The sequence below is a fragment of the Capra hircus genome, chromosome 5 (assembly GCF_001704415.2).
Source record: "Capra hircus breed San Clemente chromosome 5, ASM170441v1, whole genome shotgun sequence".
Lineage (NCBI taxonomy): Eukaryota > Metazoa > Chordata > Mammalia > Artiodactyla > Bovidae > Capra > Capra hircus.
In genome coordinates this window covers 29,971,288-29,987,084 of record NC_030812.1, presented here as the reverse complement: position 1 = coordinate 29,987,084, position 15,797 = coordinate 29,971,288, and the positions used below count along the sequence as shown (strand labels likewise).

General features: G+C 37.0%; 1 protein-coding gene across 1 annotated transcript in view; it reads left to right on the top strand.

The window, feature by feature from the left end:
• The window catches only part of SPATS2 (spermatogenesis associated serine rich 2), a 153,721-nt gene that overhangs the window by 121,636 nt on the left and 16,288 nt on the right, over positions 1-15,797 (top strand). Inside the window, exons 5-8 of the mRNA XM_018047837.1 lie at positions 10-59; positions 7,058-7,319; positions 8,523-8,702; positions 11,101-11,236. Of these exons, the coding sequence (XP_017903326.1) occupies positions 10-59; positions 7,058-7,319; positions 8,523-8,702; positions 11,101-11,236 (628 nt within the window). The remainder of the gene's footprint in view (positions 1-9; positions 60-7,057; positions 7,320-8,522; positions 8,703-11,100; positions 11,237-15,797) is intronic.

Below are 15,797 nucleotides of genomic sequence, written 5' to 3'. Positions count from 1 at the left end.
CTCTTACAGGTAGTGCCAGTGAAGTACTCAAAGAATGGACAGTAACAGGCAAGAAAAAGGTAAGAATGAATTAAACTTAAAAGTGTGATATCAGTATTTGTATTATAAAAAAATTAAGCTCTGCAGAAATATTGAAAGATTTACATATGCATCTTCAGTTTACCTGGCTAAGAAAAGTTTTCTTCCAGGACATTGTAACACTGCTATGTACATAGAGTACCCAGTCCTCCATGTGATTTCAGGCAGGAAGCAGAATTACTCTGTCATGCAGTTGCAGAGAGTGTATTAATATTAGGCAGGGATGAAACGAGATCATGTCAAGGACAGCAGAGCTCCTCTAGAGAAAGTGATCCATTCCAGGGGTTTTCAACATCATTCATATCATACATCAGTTAAAATAGTTCAGATTTTTAAGTCAGACCACTTGTGTTGTAATCTCTGATATTAATCAGCTTTAGCTTAAAGCCTAAAGAGAGGCTTTGCTACTGTTAGCTATGCAGAGGGGTCTGATGGTCTAGTTCAGGGAGATATTAGAAGATAATAGAAGGCACTTGGACTGTGGAATCAGTCAAAACTGGATTTATATCCTATTCTAGTTACTGGTTTTATTTCCTGGGAATATTGTTTAACCCTAGTGAGCCTTAGTTTGCTCGTCTCTAAAATAGGAAAATAATATTGACAACTGTAAGTATTTCAGTTCAGTTCAGTTGCTCAGTCGTGTCCAACTCTTTGCAACCCCATGGGCTGCAGCACGCCAGGCCTCCTTGTCCATCACCAACTCCTAGAGCTCACTCAAACTCATGTCTGTCGAGTCGGTGATGCCATCCAACTGTCTCATCCTCTGTTGTCCCCGTCTCCTCCCGCCTTTTATCTTTCCCAGCATCAGGGTCTTTTCAAATGAGTCTGTTCTTTGCATCAAGTGGCCAAATATTGGAGTTTCAGCTTCAGCATCAGTCCTTCCAATTAATATTCAGGACTGATTTCCTTCAGGATGGACTGATTGGATCTCCTTGCAGTCCAAGGGACTCTCAAGAGTCTTCTCCAGCACCACAGTTCAAAACCATCAATTCTTTGGCCCTCAGCTTTCTTTATAGTCCAACTCTCACATCCATACATGACTACTAAAATAACCCATAGCTTTGACTAGATGGATCTTTGTTGACAAAGCAATGTCTCCTGAAGTGTTTAACACAATATCTGACATATCAGTTCTCCTTATCCACTTGAAACCAAAAATGCTTTCCCTAGAGGATGCTAGCTAACCTCATCATGCTTCCCATAGCTCTTCACTCTAAATCTAGTTCCTTTAGGAAGTGCTTGAAGTGTGAATTTGAATCAAGTATCTCTATGAAATCTCTCTGGGGTCTGTGTTAGGTTAGTGCTGGAGTTCTGGAATACTTTTCTTGATGACTCTAAATCACTTCATTAGGATTTCTGCTGAGTCTTAATTAAACCAGACTTGGGAAAAAAAAGAAAACAGGCTTGGCTCTAATGACCCTTGAGAACTTTTTCTAAGAACTTAATACTACCACAGATTCCCCTGAAGCTCTCTATACCTGTAGCTTTGAATATTTTCTTAACTTTTTCCCTTTGCTTTCACCAAACCTAAGTAACTGTGCGTATTCTGATTTATTAATTTATTGGCCAAGGATAATAGGTTATTAGTAATGTAATATGTGCACAAAGCTAGGGAAGTATGTGTTGGAGATACATAAATTTCTTATAATTTTGAGAAAGAAAAATGGCTTCAGTTTGGCAATCCCAAATACCCAAATCACATCCAGTTAACTGTTGGGATTAGTTCAATAGGATATGATCATGAACGATTACTGGGGATAGGTATTACATGCATAGCACAGTGACATGAAAACTTAGCCAGCTCACATGGGAGAAGGTAATTAAGAAAAGGAGAAATGAGAATTGTGAAAAGGAAAAATCCCTTACTGGATATATGATTGCAAATAGTTTCTCACATTCTGTGGATTGTCTTCTTTCTCATGAAGTCCAGTTTGTCTGTTTTTGTTTGTTTACTGTGCCTTTGGTGTCATCTCTAAGAAATCCTTACCAAATCCAGTATCGTGACGCTTTTGTCCTACATCATTTTCTTCTAAGTTTTATTGAGTTAGGTCTTACATTTAGGTTTGATCCATTTTGAGTTAATTTTTGTGCTATGTTTCAGGTTAAAGTCCCACTTTATTCTTTTATATGTGGAGATTCCAGTTTTTCCAGCATTATTTGTTGAAAAGACTGTCCTTTCTCCATTGAATAGTTTTGGCAAAAATCATTGAAGCCATATATGGGAGAGTGTACTTCTAGGCTCTTTATTCTATTTCATTGTCTCTGTGTTTGTCTTTTATAAGTTTTTTGGTCACTCTGCATGGCTTGTGGGATCTTAGTTCCCTGACCACGGATCAAACCCCTGCTCTCCACAGTGGAGGCAGAATCTTAACTACTGGGCCCCCAGGCAAGTCCCTTATACATCTGTCTTTACACTACTACTACACTGTTTTGATTAGTGTAGCTTTGTAGTAAGTTTTGAAATTAGGTTGTATGAGTCTCCCTGTTTTGTTCCTCTTTTTCTTTAAATTTTTTATTGACGTGTTGATTTACAATGTTGTGTTAATTTCAGGGGTACAGCAAAGTGATTCAGTTATATACACACACATACATAAATTTTTTTAGATTCTTTTCCATTGTACCAGCTGAGCCACAAGGGAAGCCCATTGTAGGTTATTAGAAGATATGATATAGTTCCCAACAGTAGGTCTTTGTTGATTATCTTTTCATATATAATAGTGTGTATATTTTAGTCCAAAACATACAATTTATCCCTCCGCTCCTAGCCCCGTCCCTTTTTGGTGACCATAAACTTGTTTTCTATGTCTTTGAGTCTGTTTTTCTTTTGTAAATACGTTTGTGTCCTTTTTTTTTTAGATTGCACATATAAGCGATATCATATGATATTTGTTCTTCTCTGTCTGACTTATTTCACTTACTATGACAATCAGGGTTGTTTTGGTCCCTTGAAGGTGCATATGCATTTTAAGATGGGTTTTTCTGTTTCTGCAAAAAATATCATTGGGATTTTGTTATGGATTGCATTGAATCTGTAGATCACTTTGGGTAGTATTGACATTTTAATATTAAGTCTTCAAATTCATAAATATATAAGGTGTTTCTATTTAGTTATGCTATTATAAATTGAATCATTTTATAATTTACTTTTCAGATTGTTCAGGTATAGAAGTACAACTGATTTTTGTGTGTTAACTGTATCCTGCTGCTTTGCTGAATTGTTCTGTGTGTGTGTGTGTGTGTGTGTGTGTGTGTGTGTGTGTGTGTGTAATCTTTAAAGTTTTCTATATATAAGATCATATCTTTTGCAAACATATTTTACTTTTTCCTTTCTTGCTTGGATGCCTTTTATTTCTTTTTCTTTCTTAATTGCACTGGCTACAACTTTCAGTACTGTGTTGAATAGAAATGGCAAAAGTGGGCATCATTGCCTTGTTCCTGATCTTTGAGGAAAAGCTCTCCTCTGACCATTGTTCCCTGTGGGTTTTTCATATATGTCTTTTATTATGTTGAAGTAGTTTCTGTCTAGTCCTAGTTTTTTTTTTGCTTTTTTTAGTGTTTTTATCATGAAAGGATATTTGAATTTTGTCACATGTTTTTTCTGCATCAGTTAAGATGATCATGTGGCTTTTTTCCCCTTCTTTCTGTTAATATGGTGTATTACATTGATCAGTTTTCTTAAGTTGAACCATTCTTGCATTCAGGGAATAAATCCTATTTGGTCATGGTATATAATTATTTTAGTATGTTGCTAAATTTGGTTTGGTACTATTTTGTTGAGAATTTTTGCATCAGTGTTCATAAGGGATATTGCTTTGTAGTTTTCAGCTAATGTCTTTGTCTAAGTATCAGGGTAATGCTGACCTCATAGAGTGAGTTAGATATTGTTCCGTTCTCTTCAGCAGCTTTCTTTTTTTTTTTTTTTTTTTAAGTTTGGCAAGACTAAATGTTCAGTAGAATTCACTAGTGAAGCTAGGGATTTTCTTTGTCAGGAGATTTTTGATTCGTGATTTAGTCTCCTAACTAGTTAGATTTTCTATTTCTTCATGACAATATAGGTAGGTTTTGTGTTTCTAGGAATTTGAACAATTTCATCTAGGTTATGTAATTTGTTGGTGTATGATTGTTCATAATATTCTCATAATCAATAGTAATGTACCCACTTTCTTATTTTAATAATTTGAGTCTTCTCACTTTTTTCTTAGTCCATCTAGCTAAACTTTTGTCAACTTCGTTTTTATGAAGAGCCAGCTTTTGGTTTTGTTGTATTAGTCTTCTAAACCATGTAGAAAACAAAAAGTACAGTTACAAACCATTGTTATAATAATACTAGCTTTTGTAATTGCACAAACTCTGTCAAGTTCTTCATTTCGCTGTATGCCTTCAGATTACCATCTAGTGTTCTTTCACTTCATGTTACAGGCCTCCTGTATTTCTGGCGGGGCAGGTCTGGTAGTCATGAACTCACTCCCCTTTGTTTATCTAGGAATGTCTTAATTTATCCCTGTTTTGAAAGACAGTTTAGCTACATAGAGGATTCTTGGTTGATGGGGTTTTTTTGTTGTTTTTTTTCTTTTAGCATTTGAATATATCTGCCTACTGCCTTCTGGCCTCCTATGTTTCTGATGAGAAATCTGCTAATCTCATTGATGATCTCTTGTGTGTGATAAGTAACTTCTCTCTTGCTGCTTTCTAGATTCTTTCTTTATCTTTTGGAAGTTTGATTACAACGTGTTTCATCGTCTCTTGGAGGTTGTTAAGCTTCTTGGATGTTTATAGTCATGTCTTTCATCAAATTTGGAAAGTTTTCAGCCATTATTTCTTTATACTTTCTTTCTTCCCTTTTCCTCCTCTCCTTCTCCAGTTTATACAACACATATGTTGGTTTGCTTGATGGAGCCCCACAGGTCCCTTAGGCTCTTCACTTTTCTTCAGTCTTTTTTCTCTTCCTCAAACTCAGTAATTTCAGTTGTGCTATCTTCAAACCCACTGGTTCTTTCTTCTGACTTCTCAGATCTCCCTTTGAATCCCTTCAATGATTTTTTTAAAAAATTTAAGTTACTGTACTTTTCAGCTCCAGAATTTCAGTTTTTATTTCTTTTTTAGATTTAGCTTCTTTTTCTGTCTCTTAATTAATATTTCCATTTTGTTCATACTTTGTTTGCTTGACCTTCCCCACACTTTCCTTTAGCTCTTTGAACACCTTTGAGGCAGCTTTTTTGTTTTCGTTTTGGGGGGTGTGGTTGGTTGTACTGAGTCTTCATTGCCGGTGGGCTTTTCTCTGGTTGCGGAAAGCAGGGACTACTCTGCTTTGTGCTCTTTCGTACTGTGCAGCCAGCAGGGACTAGTTGTATTGTGCAGGCTTCTCATTGCAGTGGCTTCTCTTGTTGTTAAACATGGGCTCTAGGCACGTGGGCTTCAGTAGTTGCAGCATGTGGGCTCAGTAGTTGGCGGCTCCCAGGCTCTAGAGCACAGGCTCAGTAGTTGGGGTGCACAGGCTTAGCTGCTCCATAGCATGTGAGATCTTCCCGGACCAGAGATCATGTCTCCTATGTTGGCAGGTGGATTCTTTACCACTGAACCACCAGGGAAGCCCAAAAATGCCCACTAGGTGTTTGAGTAAAAAAAATCCTCTTTATGGAAACATATTAAGAATCCATGTTTACTTAATTAAAATTAATCTTTGGATGAAAAAAAATAAAGTCTTTAATGTATCTCCCAACAAGTCTTTCTCAGGAAAAGTTTCTATTGATTTATTCTTTTCCTTTGTATTGGCCATACTTTCTTATTTTTTTGTGTGTTCTTTGTGATTTGCTGAAAGCTAGACATTTGAATCTAATAATTTGATAACTCTGGAAACCAGATTCTCCTTCTTTCTCCAGGTTTGCTGTTTTTTGTTATTACTATATTTTAAAATTGTTGTAAGCTGTCTTTGTACCAAGGGTCAGCCTAAGGTGTAAACTTAAGGTCTTCTCAGATCTTGTCTGTGCTTTTCCCTGAGCATGCATGATTACTTTCAATTTTTTTCTGTATATACAGTTGTTTTTGAATGTCCTAGTCTTTGATGTCTGTCTCCAGAAAGGGAATAAAGAAAAATGAAGTGGGGAAGAAGGGCACCACCACTTTAACTCCCCTAAAGGAATTAAACTTCAGCCAGAGGGGGAGGGGCTTGCAACAGTGGGAGGAGGTGCAGCATCAGTGGCTGCCTGCCTCTGTCTGTACCTTTGTAGTGAGAGGCAGCAGTCAGTGACCACAACACAGCTCCCAGATATTTGGAGGACAGGGTTCTTTTTCTCTACCCTGACTCCAGCAAGCTATGTGCCAGCTGCTCCAAGAACAGGTGCACGGCTGCCTGTTCCCTAACTGGGGGTGGGGGGTGAGTATCTGCTACTGTGCTCAGAACTGAAATTGACTGAAATTGACTAACTGCAATTTATCATCCAAGCCTTCTCCTGGAAATTATAAGCCTTCAGTAGACTCCAGAGTTCCAAAATAGTTAGACAGATTCTGCCAGTGTAATTGTTGTCTAGGTGAGGAGACAGATTTCTGATGCAAAATCCTCTGCAATGCAGATTTAATTTATCTTTATTAAACTGAAGTTTCACTTCATTCCATGTTTATAGCTACACCAGTTTTTCTATTGGATTATTATTTTGTTTGTTTAAGAGCTCTCTCTATTTCTTTGTATATATTACACATATTTTTCTCACATTTTGTAGTTTATCTTTTGAGTTTTCTTATAGTGGGTTTTTAATGCTTTGCTGTTTTATTTTTATGTGTTTGAGTTTATCTAAAGTATTTTATATAGTTATTTTAGTCAGTGGTTTGACATATAAAAATGGTATTCAGTTTCTGGAAGAGCAAATGAGAAATTGGTAACATTGGTTGCCTTTGGGTAGCTGGCGTTACCTCTCTTGATTGTCGGGGGTCTTCTTTTTCTTTTGTTTTTTTTTTTTTTTTTCAAATCTTTAATAACCATTAGAACAAAAAGAAGAAAAGCAAGCCAAAACCTGCAGCAGAACCAAGTAACAGTATCCCAGATTCCAATAAGTCGGTTTCCACTCAAGAGGAACAATCTGCGCCCTCCTCAGAGAAAGGTGGTATTAATGGTTATCATGTCAACGGTGCCATCAATGATACTGAGTCTGTGGACTCACTCAGTGAAGGTATGGAGACACTTTCAATAGAAGCCAGAGAACTGGAGGATCCTGAGTCTGCCACATCAGAAATGCTCAATAGAACAGGTGAGTATTAACAGGTCCTTGGAAAGTTCCATTCTACTGAAAAATACAAGGGCTTCTTGGCTGAGAAAGCAATCAATAAATTAAATCTAGTTAGTTTTTTTATTTTGTTACTTCTTATGTGAAAGAGTCACATTTGGTAATTTTCAAGGGCCTAGAAAAATATAATTCTTATTCCTTTGTTTCATATTTTAATTTTAGTCTAAATCAGCCTTGTGGAAATCTAATTTAATAGTTCTGTAATACTTAGAGATTACAGAAGGTGACCTTAGATGTTTTTTAACTGCACATTTATTAAAGGAAATGATGATCATGAGTTGATATTGATGTTATAATTCCAAGACTCAACACAATAAGGAATATATAAGCATAACTGTAATCCCATGGCTTTCATTAGAAGTAGACTATTGGTTGTTATAGTCTCACATTTGTTTTTTAATAAAGAATTAAGATTAGTATTAGTTGTAAATTCAGATAGCTTGTACATTTTTCATTAACCGTTTTGATGAGCACTGGAAAGATATTGGGAATATACTTTTAAAAATGGGCTTTTTAGTTACTTGTTTGTTAAACCAGTTTCCCTTGCTCTATTGCTGCTGGCTTTATACATGTAATGCCATTTTTTAAATTATACTGTATATTTCAGATGTTTTTATTTATTGATTAGTTCGAGCACACACACACACATACAAAGACTTAGAAAAAAACAGCACCTCAAACAAACCAAAGATAGTCAGTGGCTTCTATTTTTTTCTGAACTAGCTTTCCTTTATTTCCTAACTCTTTGCCGTTTCCATTTCCTAAAGCTTTTGAAACTCTTCTTTCTTTCCCTGGGACAGTGTAGAAACCTTTTTCTCAGCATAACTTAACAGAAGCTTGTCAGAAGGTGGTGATATTGACTCTTCACTTCCTTGTACCCAGAACTGCAAGGAAGTTAACAAGGTACAGGGAATAAGCTAGCCTGCCTGGAGAGGGGTTGGCAAAGAACCCTCCTCTTCAGTTAGTGTGCCTCCTTGGGCTAAGCCAAATGATACTCACGGCATCACTGGCTCTGCTCTTTGTCCTGCTTTGTCAGTTGATTCTGTTCACAACCTTTTAAGAGGCTTTGTTTTGCTGCACTTTTGCCTTTTTACTTCGTGTGTACTTAAAGACTCCTTGATTTACCCCTAAACTCTACTCTAAAATACTGGCCTCTTTATTTGACAGGATCCATGCTGGAGAATGGTGTCTCTGATTTCGAGTCCAGATCTTTGACTATGCACTCTACTCAGAATTCTCAACAAAACAGGAATGCTGCCAAGTCTCTCTCAAGAACTACTGTAGGACCTCAGCTTTCAAATCTAAGCATGGAAGATGTTCCCCTCTCTTCCACCAATAAAAAGCTTGGTAAGTCAAAGATCTTCCTTTGAGAGAAAGCAAAGAGAATCTGTGTTTTTAGCTAAAGAGGGCAAATCATCTCTTTGCTCTCATAAATAAGGTTTCAGAAGGGGGAGCAGGTAATACATTTCCAGTCAATGACTATCCATGACCATCCAGCCTTTCCCCAGTTTTGTGTACACAGTTGGAGTCTGATAGTAGTGTAATGCCTTACAGTCTTGAGACAACAATAGTGATCCTTTTTTTGTGAATGGGGGTCAAACTCTGTGGCTAGCATGGTGTTTCTGATAACATTAACCTTCATTTTATTTGCTTTATTGCAACATGTCTGTGCTATTTCCTTCATTTTTAACTCCTGGTTGATAATAACAGTAAAAAGCTTTGCCATCTCTGAAATGATATTTTGAAGAAATATTTTAATTTCTCTTCTCAACTTCATGCTTTTACTAATACCTATCAGACTGTAGCTTTAAACAAGGTCATTTTCTCTTAAGTAAATACTTAGCATTGATTGATGGTAGCCATTTGCTGGTTTGTTTTTTTTTTAGCTATAATAGCTATTTAAATAATTAGCCAATAATTAGATAGAGATAATAGCCCTTCTATCGTCCATTTAAGGATGGCAGTCCACTTACCTGAACAAATGAAACAGAGAAATGTAAGACACTTGTAACCTGTAGCTCTGTATTGAATTATTTATACCACATGAGCCAAATTTAATTATTGAGGCTCTCCTTTTTCATCTTTCTAACAGAGCCCTCAACTTGTCCAGAAAGGCAGTCTGAGAATATTTAGTCAAGCAAAAATAAAGAAACAGTGCTTGAAAGCTTTTAGGTAGATTTTAAAAGAAATCACATTGAGATGAAGAAGGATTTAAATTAAAGATTGAAAATCTGTGTCTTGGCACTTTATAAATTTGTTAGATCAGTTATTCTAACTACAAGTTGTAATAACTTTGACATTGGTGAATGTAAAAAGGTTATAATAGAATTCTCAGAAACTGGTTAAAATATATTGGGTAGGTAAATATACTTCATCTTTATCTACAGTGTTGACTTACCCACTTACAATGATTCAGACTGTACTATCAAGAGAGAACTTTATCAGTTTTGTAATATCTACATGGTGAATTGTATTCTACTAAATCCTGTTATGTAGGGAGTTTTGAAAATTTGGTACCTACTCAAATAGTTTTTCATTTTGGATTCTTTTTTCAGTCTTTTTCTCTCTGTGTTTCATTTCATTATGGATAGTTTCTAAAATTGCTGTCTTCAAATTTATTAATCTTTTTTCTCTAAGTTTTTAATCTGTTGTTAATCCAATTCAGTGTATTTTTCATCTCTGATTTTTTTTTTCATCTCCAGAGGTTCTGTTGGAATCTTTTTAAATATCTTCCATGTCTCTCCTTAATAGATTATACTATTCCTCCACCTTCTTGAACATGTGATATTTGATTATATTAGCAACTTTATTCTACATCTTTGTCATTTCTGCACCTGTTTCTGTTAATTAATTTTTCCTTTCATTATAGATCATATTTTTCTGCCTCTAGTAATTTTTTTATTGGATGCCAGACATTGTGAATTTTGCTTTGTTGATTGCTAGATATTTTTGTATTTCTTTAAATATTCTTGTGATTTGTTCTGGAACTGTTATTTGGAAACAGTCTGCTTGCTTACTTAAGCTTTGTTAGTAGAAATAGAGCAGCCTTTAGTCTCAAGCTAATTACTGAGGCAGCGCCCCTCTAAGAGCTCTACCTGGCGCCCCACTATGCTGGTGTGAGCATAGACTATTCCTGGTCTGGGTGAGCCCTCAGGATTATTCCCCTTGCTCCTTTCCAGTGGTTCTTTTCCCTGTTTGGGGTGGTTCTACGTACGCATGCACTCAGAATCCTCTGTGGATCTTTGTACAGTTTTTTCACTGCTGTGTAGCTTTCTCCTCTTTACTGTTCTGCCCTGAGAATTCTAGCCATCTTGGCCTCTTTGAACTCTCAACTCTGTCCCCTCAATTCAAGGAGACTTTCAGACTCAACTTAGGATTTCTCCTCCTTGCATTGCAGCCTGGAAACTCTCTTATGGCAGCAAGTTGGGGCAATCTTAGGCCTCACTTCCTTTGTTTCTGTGCTCTTGTGGAGGGTGGTAAGAAGTACTGCACATTGTTCATTGTCTGTAAACCATTGTTTCATATATTTTGTGTATGTGTGAAGTTTTTTAAGACAGGAAGGTAAATCCAATTCCTATTACTCCATCTTGGCCAGGATACTTTATGAAAAATTCAGTTTTTTGTTGAGGGTGGCCATTTAGGAAGCATTCTTAGTTATGAGATGTTAGTTATGTTAAATGCTTAGGTATTCAGATCCAGTTTTCAAGTTACCTATGTTGTTTTTTTAATTGGGATTCTTTCCAAGGTTCTAATATTGAAAAATCTGTGAAAGACCTCCAGCGCTGCACAGTGTCTCTTGCACGATATCGAGTTGTAGTTAAAGAAGAGATGGATGCTTCTATTAAGAAAATGAAACAAGCTTTTGCCGAATTGCAGAGCTGGTAAGTTAAGTTGCATTTTGTATCAGTAGCACGAAAATGATAAAGATGGTTAGCCATTCACCAAGTTCTTTAATTCCTAACTCTTAACTACTCTACATAATGGAGGAAGACTTAAAAATCCTATGCTGTATTTTGTTTTCTGCTTCATTCTATTTGTGGTCACAGTGTGAGAATGAGTGGTAAAAGAAACTCATGCTTTAGGAATGGACCTAAGGTTAATATTGTTTGGAAAGGGACAAATAATTACAGAGTAGGTCATGCTCCATTACATTAGGGTCTGTCTTTTAAACCAGGAACCTGTAACCCATGGCATGATGTTTTTGAACAAATCAATATGCCAGAAAATTTGGAAAACTCAGCAGTGGCCACAGGACTGGAAAAGGTCAGTTTTCATTCCAATCCCAAAGAAAGGCAATGCCAAAGAATGTTCAAACTATGGCACAGTTGCACTCATTTCACATGCTAGCAAAGTAATGTTCAAAATTCTCCAAGCTAGGCTTCAACAGTACGTGAACTGAGAACTTCCAGATGTTCAAGCTGGATTTAGAAAAGGCAGAGGAACCAGAGATCAAATTGCCAATATCCGCTGGATCATAGAAAATGCAAGAGAATTCCAGAAAAACATCTACTTCTGCTTCATTGACTAGGCTAAAGCCTTTGATTGTGTGGATCACAACAAACTGTGAAAACTTCTTAAACAGATGGGAATCTCACCTGCCTGCCTCTCACCTGCCTCCTGAGAAACTTGTATGCAGGTCAAAAAGCAACAGTTAGAACCAGACATAGAACAATGGACTGGTTCCAAATTGGGAAAGGAGTATGTCAAGGCTATATATTGTCACCCTGCTTATTTAACTTATATGCAGAGTACATCATGCGAAATGCCAGGCTGGATGAAGCACAAACTGGAATCAAGATTGCTGGGAGAAATATCAAGAACCTCAGCTATGCAAATGATACCACCCTTATGGCAGAAAGTGAAGAGGAACTAAAGAGCCTCTTGATGAAAGTGAAAGAGGAGAGTGAAAAAATTAGCTTAAAGCTCAACATTCAGAAAACTAAGATCATGGCATCTGGTCCCATCACTTCATGGCAAATAGATGGGGTAACAGTGGAAACAGTGACAGACTTTATTTTCTTGGGCTCCAAAATCACTGCAGATGGTGACTGCAGCCATGAAATTAAAAGACACTTGCCCCTTGGAAGAAAAGCTATGACAGACCAAGACAGAATATTAAAAAGCAGAGATATTACTTTGCCAACAAAGATCTGTATAGTCAAAGCTATGATGTTCCTAGTAGTTGTGTATGGATATGAGAGCTAGACCATAAAGAAGTCTGAGCACCAAAGAATCCATGCTTATGAACTGTGGTGTTGGAGAAGACTCTTGAGAGTCCCTTGGACTGCATGGAGTTCCAACCAGTCAATCCTAAAGGAAATCAGTCCTGAATATTCATTGGAAGGACTGATGCCGAAGCTCCAATACTTTGGCATCCTGATGTGAAGAGCCAACTCATTGGAAAAGACCCTGGTGCTGGAAAATATTGAAGGCAGGAGGAGAAGGGGATGACAGAGGATGAGATGGCTGGATGGCATCACTGACTCAATGGACATGAGTTTGAGCAAGCTCTGGGAGTTGGTGATGGACAGGGAAGCCTGGCATGCTGCAGTCCATGGGGTCGCAGAGTCGGACACGACTGAGTGATTGAACAACAACAACATTAATATAAAGTAGAAAAGATGTCTTTGTTTTTCTGCCTCCTTTCATCCTTCCTAATGCACCCCACTCTACGGTCCCTTCTATGCCCTATTATTAATCATTGATTTATTTTAATTTTGTGTTTTTTAAACTTACTTTAAAAATTCTCGTATCTTAAAATGTATTAATATGTGTTCTGTAGGTGAAATAGGGTTTAGTAGTTAAAGAGATTTGAAAATACTTAAATTTTCTTTACTACAGGACTTCTAGATGCCTTAATGCTAATATGCATTGTGAATTTACAAGAGGGAACTATACTATGCTGTTTCTCAAATATATTTGATTATACAATCTTCGGGAGAAGAAATATATTCTAATTTTCTTCTAGAACATTGAAGCTGTTTTAACTATTAGATATTAAAGTGGTAACTAACTTTTAAACCATAACTCCTTTAGGGAGGTATTTTCATTTAATAATGGACTTAAAAAAAAAAAAAGGACCAAATTAAGTAAAACGACAGGAAGACAAGTAGCTAGGTTGGTATTTGGGGATATGAGACTGTCCATACTGCTTATTTGTAAGACTTTCAAGAATCTGAAAGGTGAGAGGAAGTTTTCATGAATATAGAGAACCTATACCACTCTTCCTCCCAACCATCCATACATTTTCTTGCTTGTCTAGGAGCTATTCCCTGAGGTCATATTCAACTGTGTCTCTCTTTACAAACTTAGTCTGGTACTTCATGCCGCAGTGGACAAAAGACAGAGGGAGAGTGGGTAGCCTCAGTCCTCCTGCTTTGTGGAATTGAAGAAGGGAGTGAATTAACAGAGAGGTAGCATAAAGCCTCCAGAAAGTTGCTGACCTCTGCTTTACCAAAGTGCAGAATGGTCCATGAACCAAAAAGTACTTTAGAATAGGTCATTCGTCTGCTCATCTACCCATGCTGTCATGAATCCCCGGTTTCCCCTTGCAGGTTTTATAGCTAGAAGTTTAATGTCAAATCTTCGGTTTTCTTACATACATTTTCACTCCAGCCAGATTACTTGTCTCAGAATTTAACATACACATCTCCTCTTTCATACACTCCTTGATGCTACTTTTCCAACCTAGTAATGCTCTCTTGTATCTTTGTACTTATCTAAATCCAACCAGTTCTCCCAAATTCACGTTACGTAAACTCTGACTTCCCCTGGAAGTTTTTCTAGGTAACTGTTTTCTCCTCTTTCTGACCCTCTGGGAGAAAGCCCCACACCCTTTACCCTGGATTATTATCACATCAGATATTATTGGCTTAAGAAGAAAGAACTAAGAGTAGAGCATCACAATTTTGCCTTGACAAGCCTCCGGTCTCCATGATTGTTTAGTTTGCTGATTACTTTCGCCACAGGATCTGATTCCATTCAGAACCACCCTGAACCAGGAAATACAGTTCCGGGAGAGAGACTTAAGAGTCCTTGTTGACTTGGAACCCAGCCAGGGGGAACCTCCTTTAATAAATGACAAATGAAGTGGTTTCCTGCCTAGAAACTGTGTATTTAGGATTGATTAGCAGGTGTAGCAACCAGGTCAATTAAACTTGAGGAAAGAGATTACCTGCACTTTCCTGCTGGTGTAAAGCCTTGTCTCTGGCTGACTGGGTTTTTAAACTGGCTTATTTCCATGCCCCTTGTAGTTGCTACTTCAAGATATAATTGGCAGGTGAGCTAAATCCCTTTGGCACTGAACCAGAGCTTGGAGTTAATGTCACTTAGGAAGCCATTTTTTGTGTTGGTTATAGTATAAAAGAAAAGAAAAGGTTCTAACATATTTGCAACAGTAAGATTACATTACACCTGACCGGGCACTAGGGGAATTATATGGATAAGTGCTTTCACACTGGGGCCAAATGAAAGCTGACATTTACCTGTGGGGAGGTAAAAGCAGCGGCTTTCCAGGATGTAAAACGTCAAATCTGTCCTTATTGGTGATCCAGTAATAATCATCACTAGACCCAGGTTTACTTTTCTTGTTAATTAATAAAATCTGTCTGACACGTTGGAGCTCCTAGTTGACTTAAAGTTTATGTCTGTTAGGGAGCAGGATATGAAGTGGAACATGAAGCTAGAGTGTGTAAACTATTTTGAACGGTTTTCATAGTATGTGTCAGGGCAAAGGATACATGCTTAGCCTGCCTTTTAAATAAAGTTTCTGTTTTATTGAAAGTCAAAAGATACTTATTAAAAGGAGAAAAGTCGTAAAAAATTTGAGATTCTGCAACACATGAAGTCAATATAAGCCTGTGCTTAAGACTGAAATTTTTCCTGGCTAATTGTTCATTCACCTTAGAAAAGTTACTTCCTTTTATTTGAGCTTCTCTTTTCTTATTATATTAAACTATCATTAGTCTTAACAAATGCTTTTAGATCCTTAAATTTAAAGTTCATCTGTAGAGATGCTGAAAATTCAGAAAATCATTTTATGAACAAAAGCACTTTCAAAAATGTCTAAAAACCATAGAAATAAAGGAATAGGCTACTGTTATAATGTGTTATCAGAAAGGTACCTAGCACTCTTTAGTTTTAAATTATTCTTCAGTTTTTGCATGTTTAGTACATTAGCATCTTGTTTCTACTAGTATTTGGCCTCCATGGTTCTTGATAGTCTTTGACTTAAAATTCTAATGAGTTTAAGTCCGTTGTAGTGAAGTGAATGAACCTAGAGCCTGTTATACAGAGTAAAGTAAGTCAGAAAGAGAAAAATGTCATATATTAACATATATATGGAATCTAGACAAATGGTACTGATGAACCTATTTGCAGGGCAGGAATAGAAATGCAATACAGTATGGACTTGTGGACACAGCAGGGGAAGGAGAGGGTGGG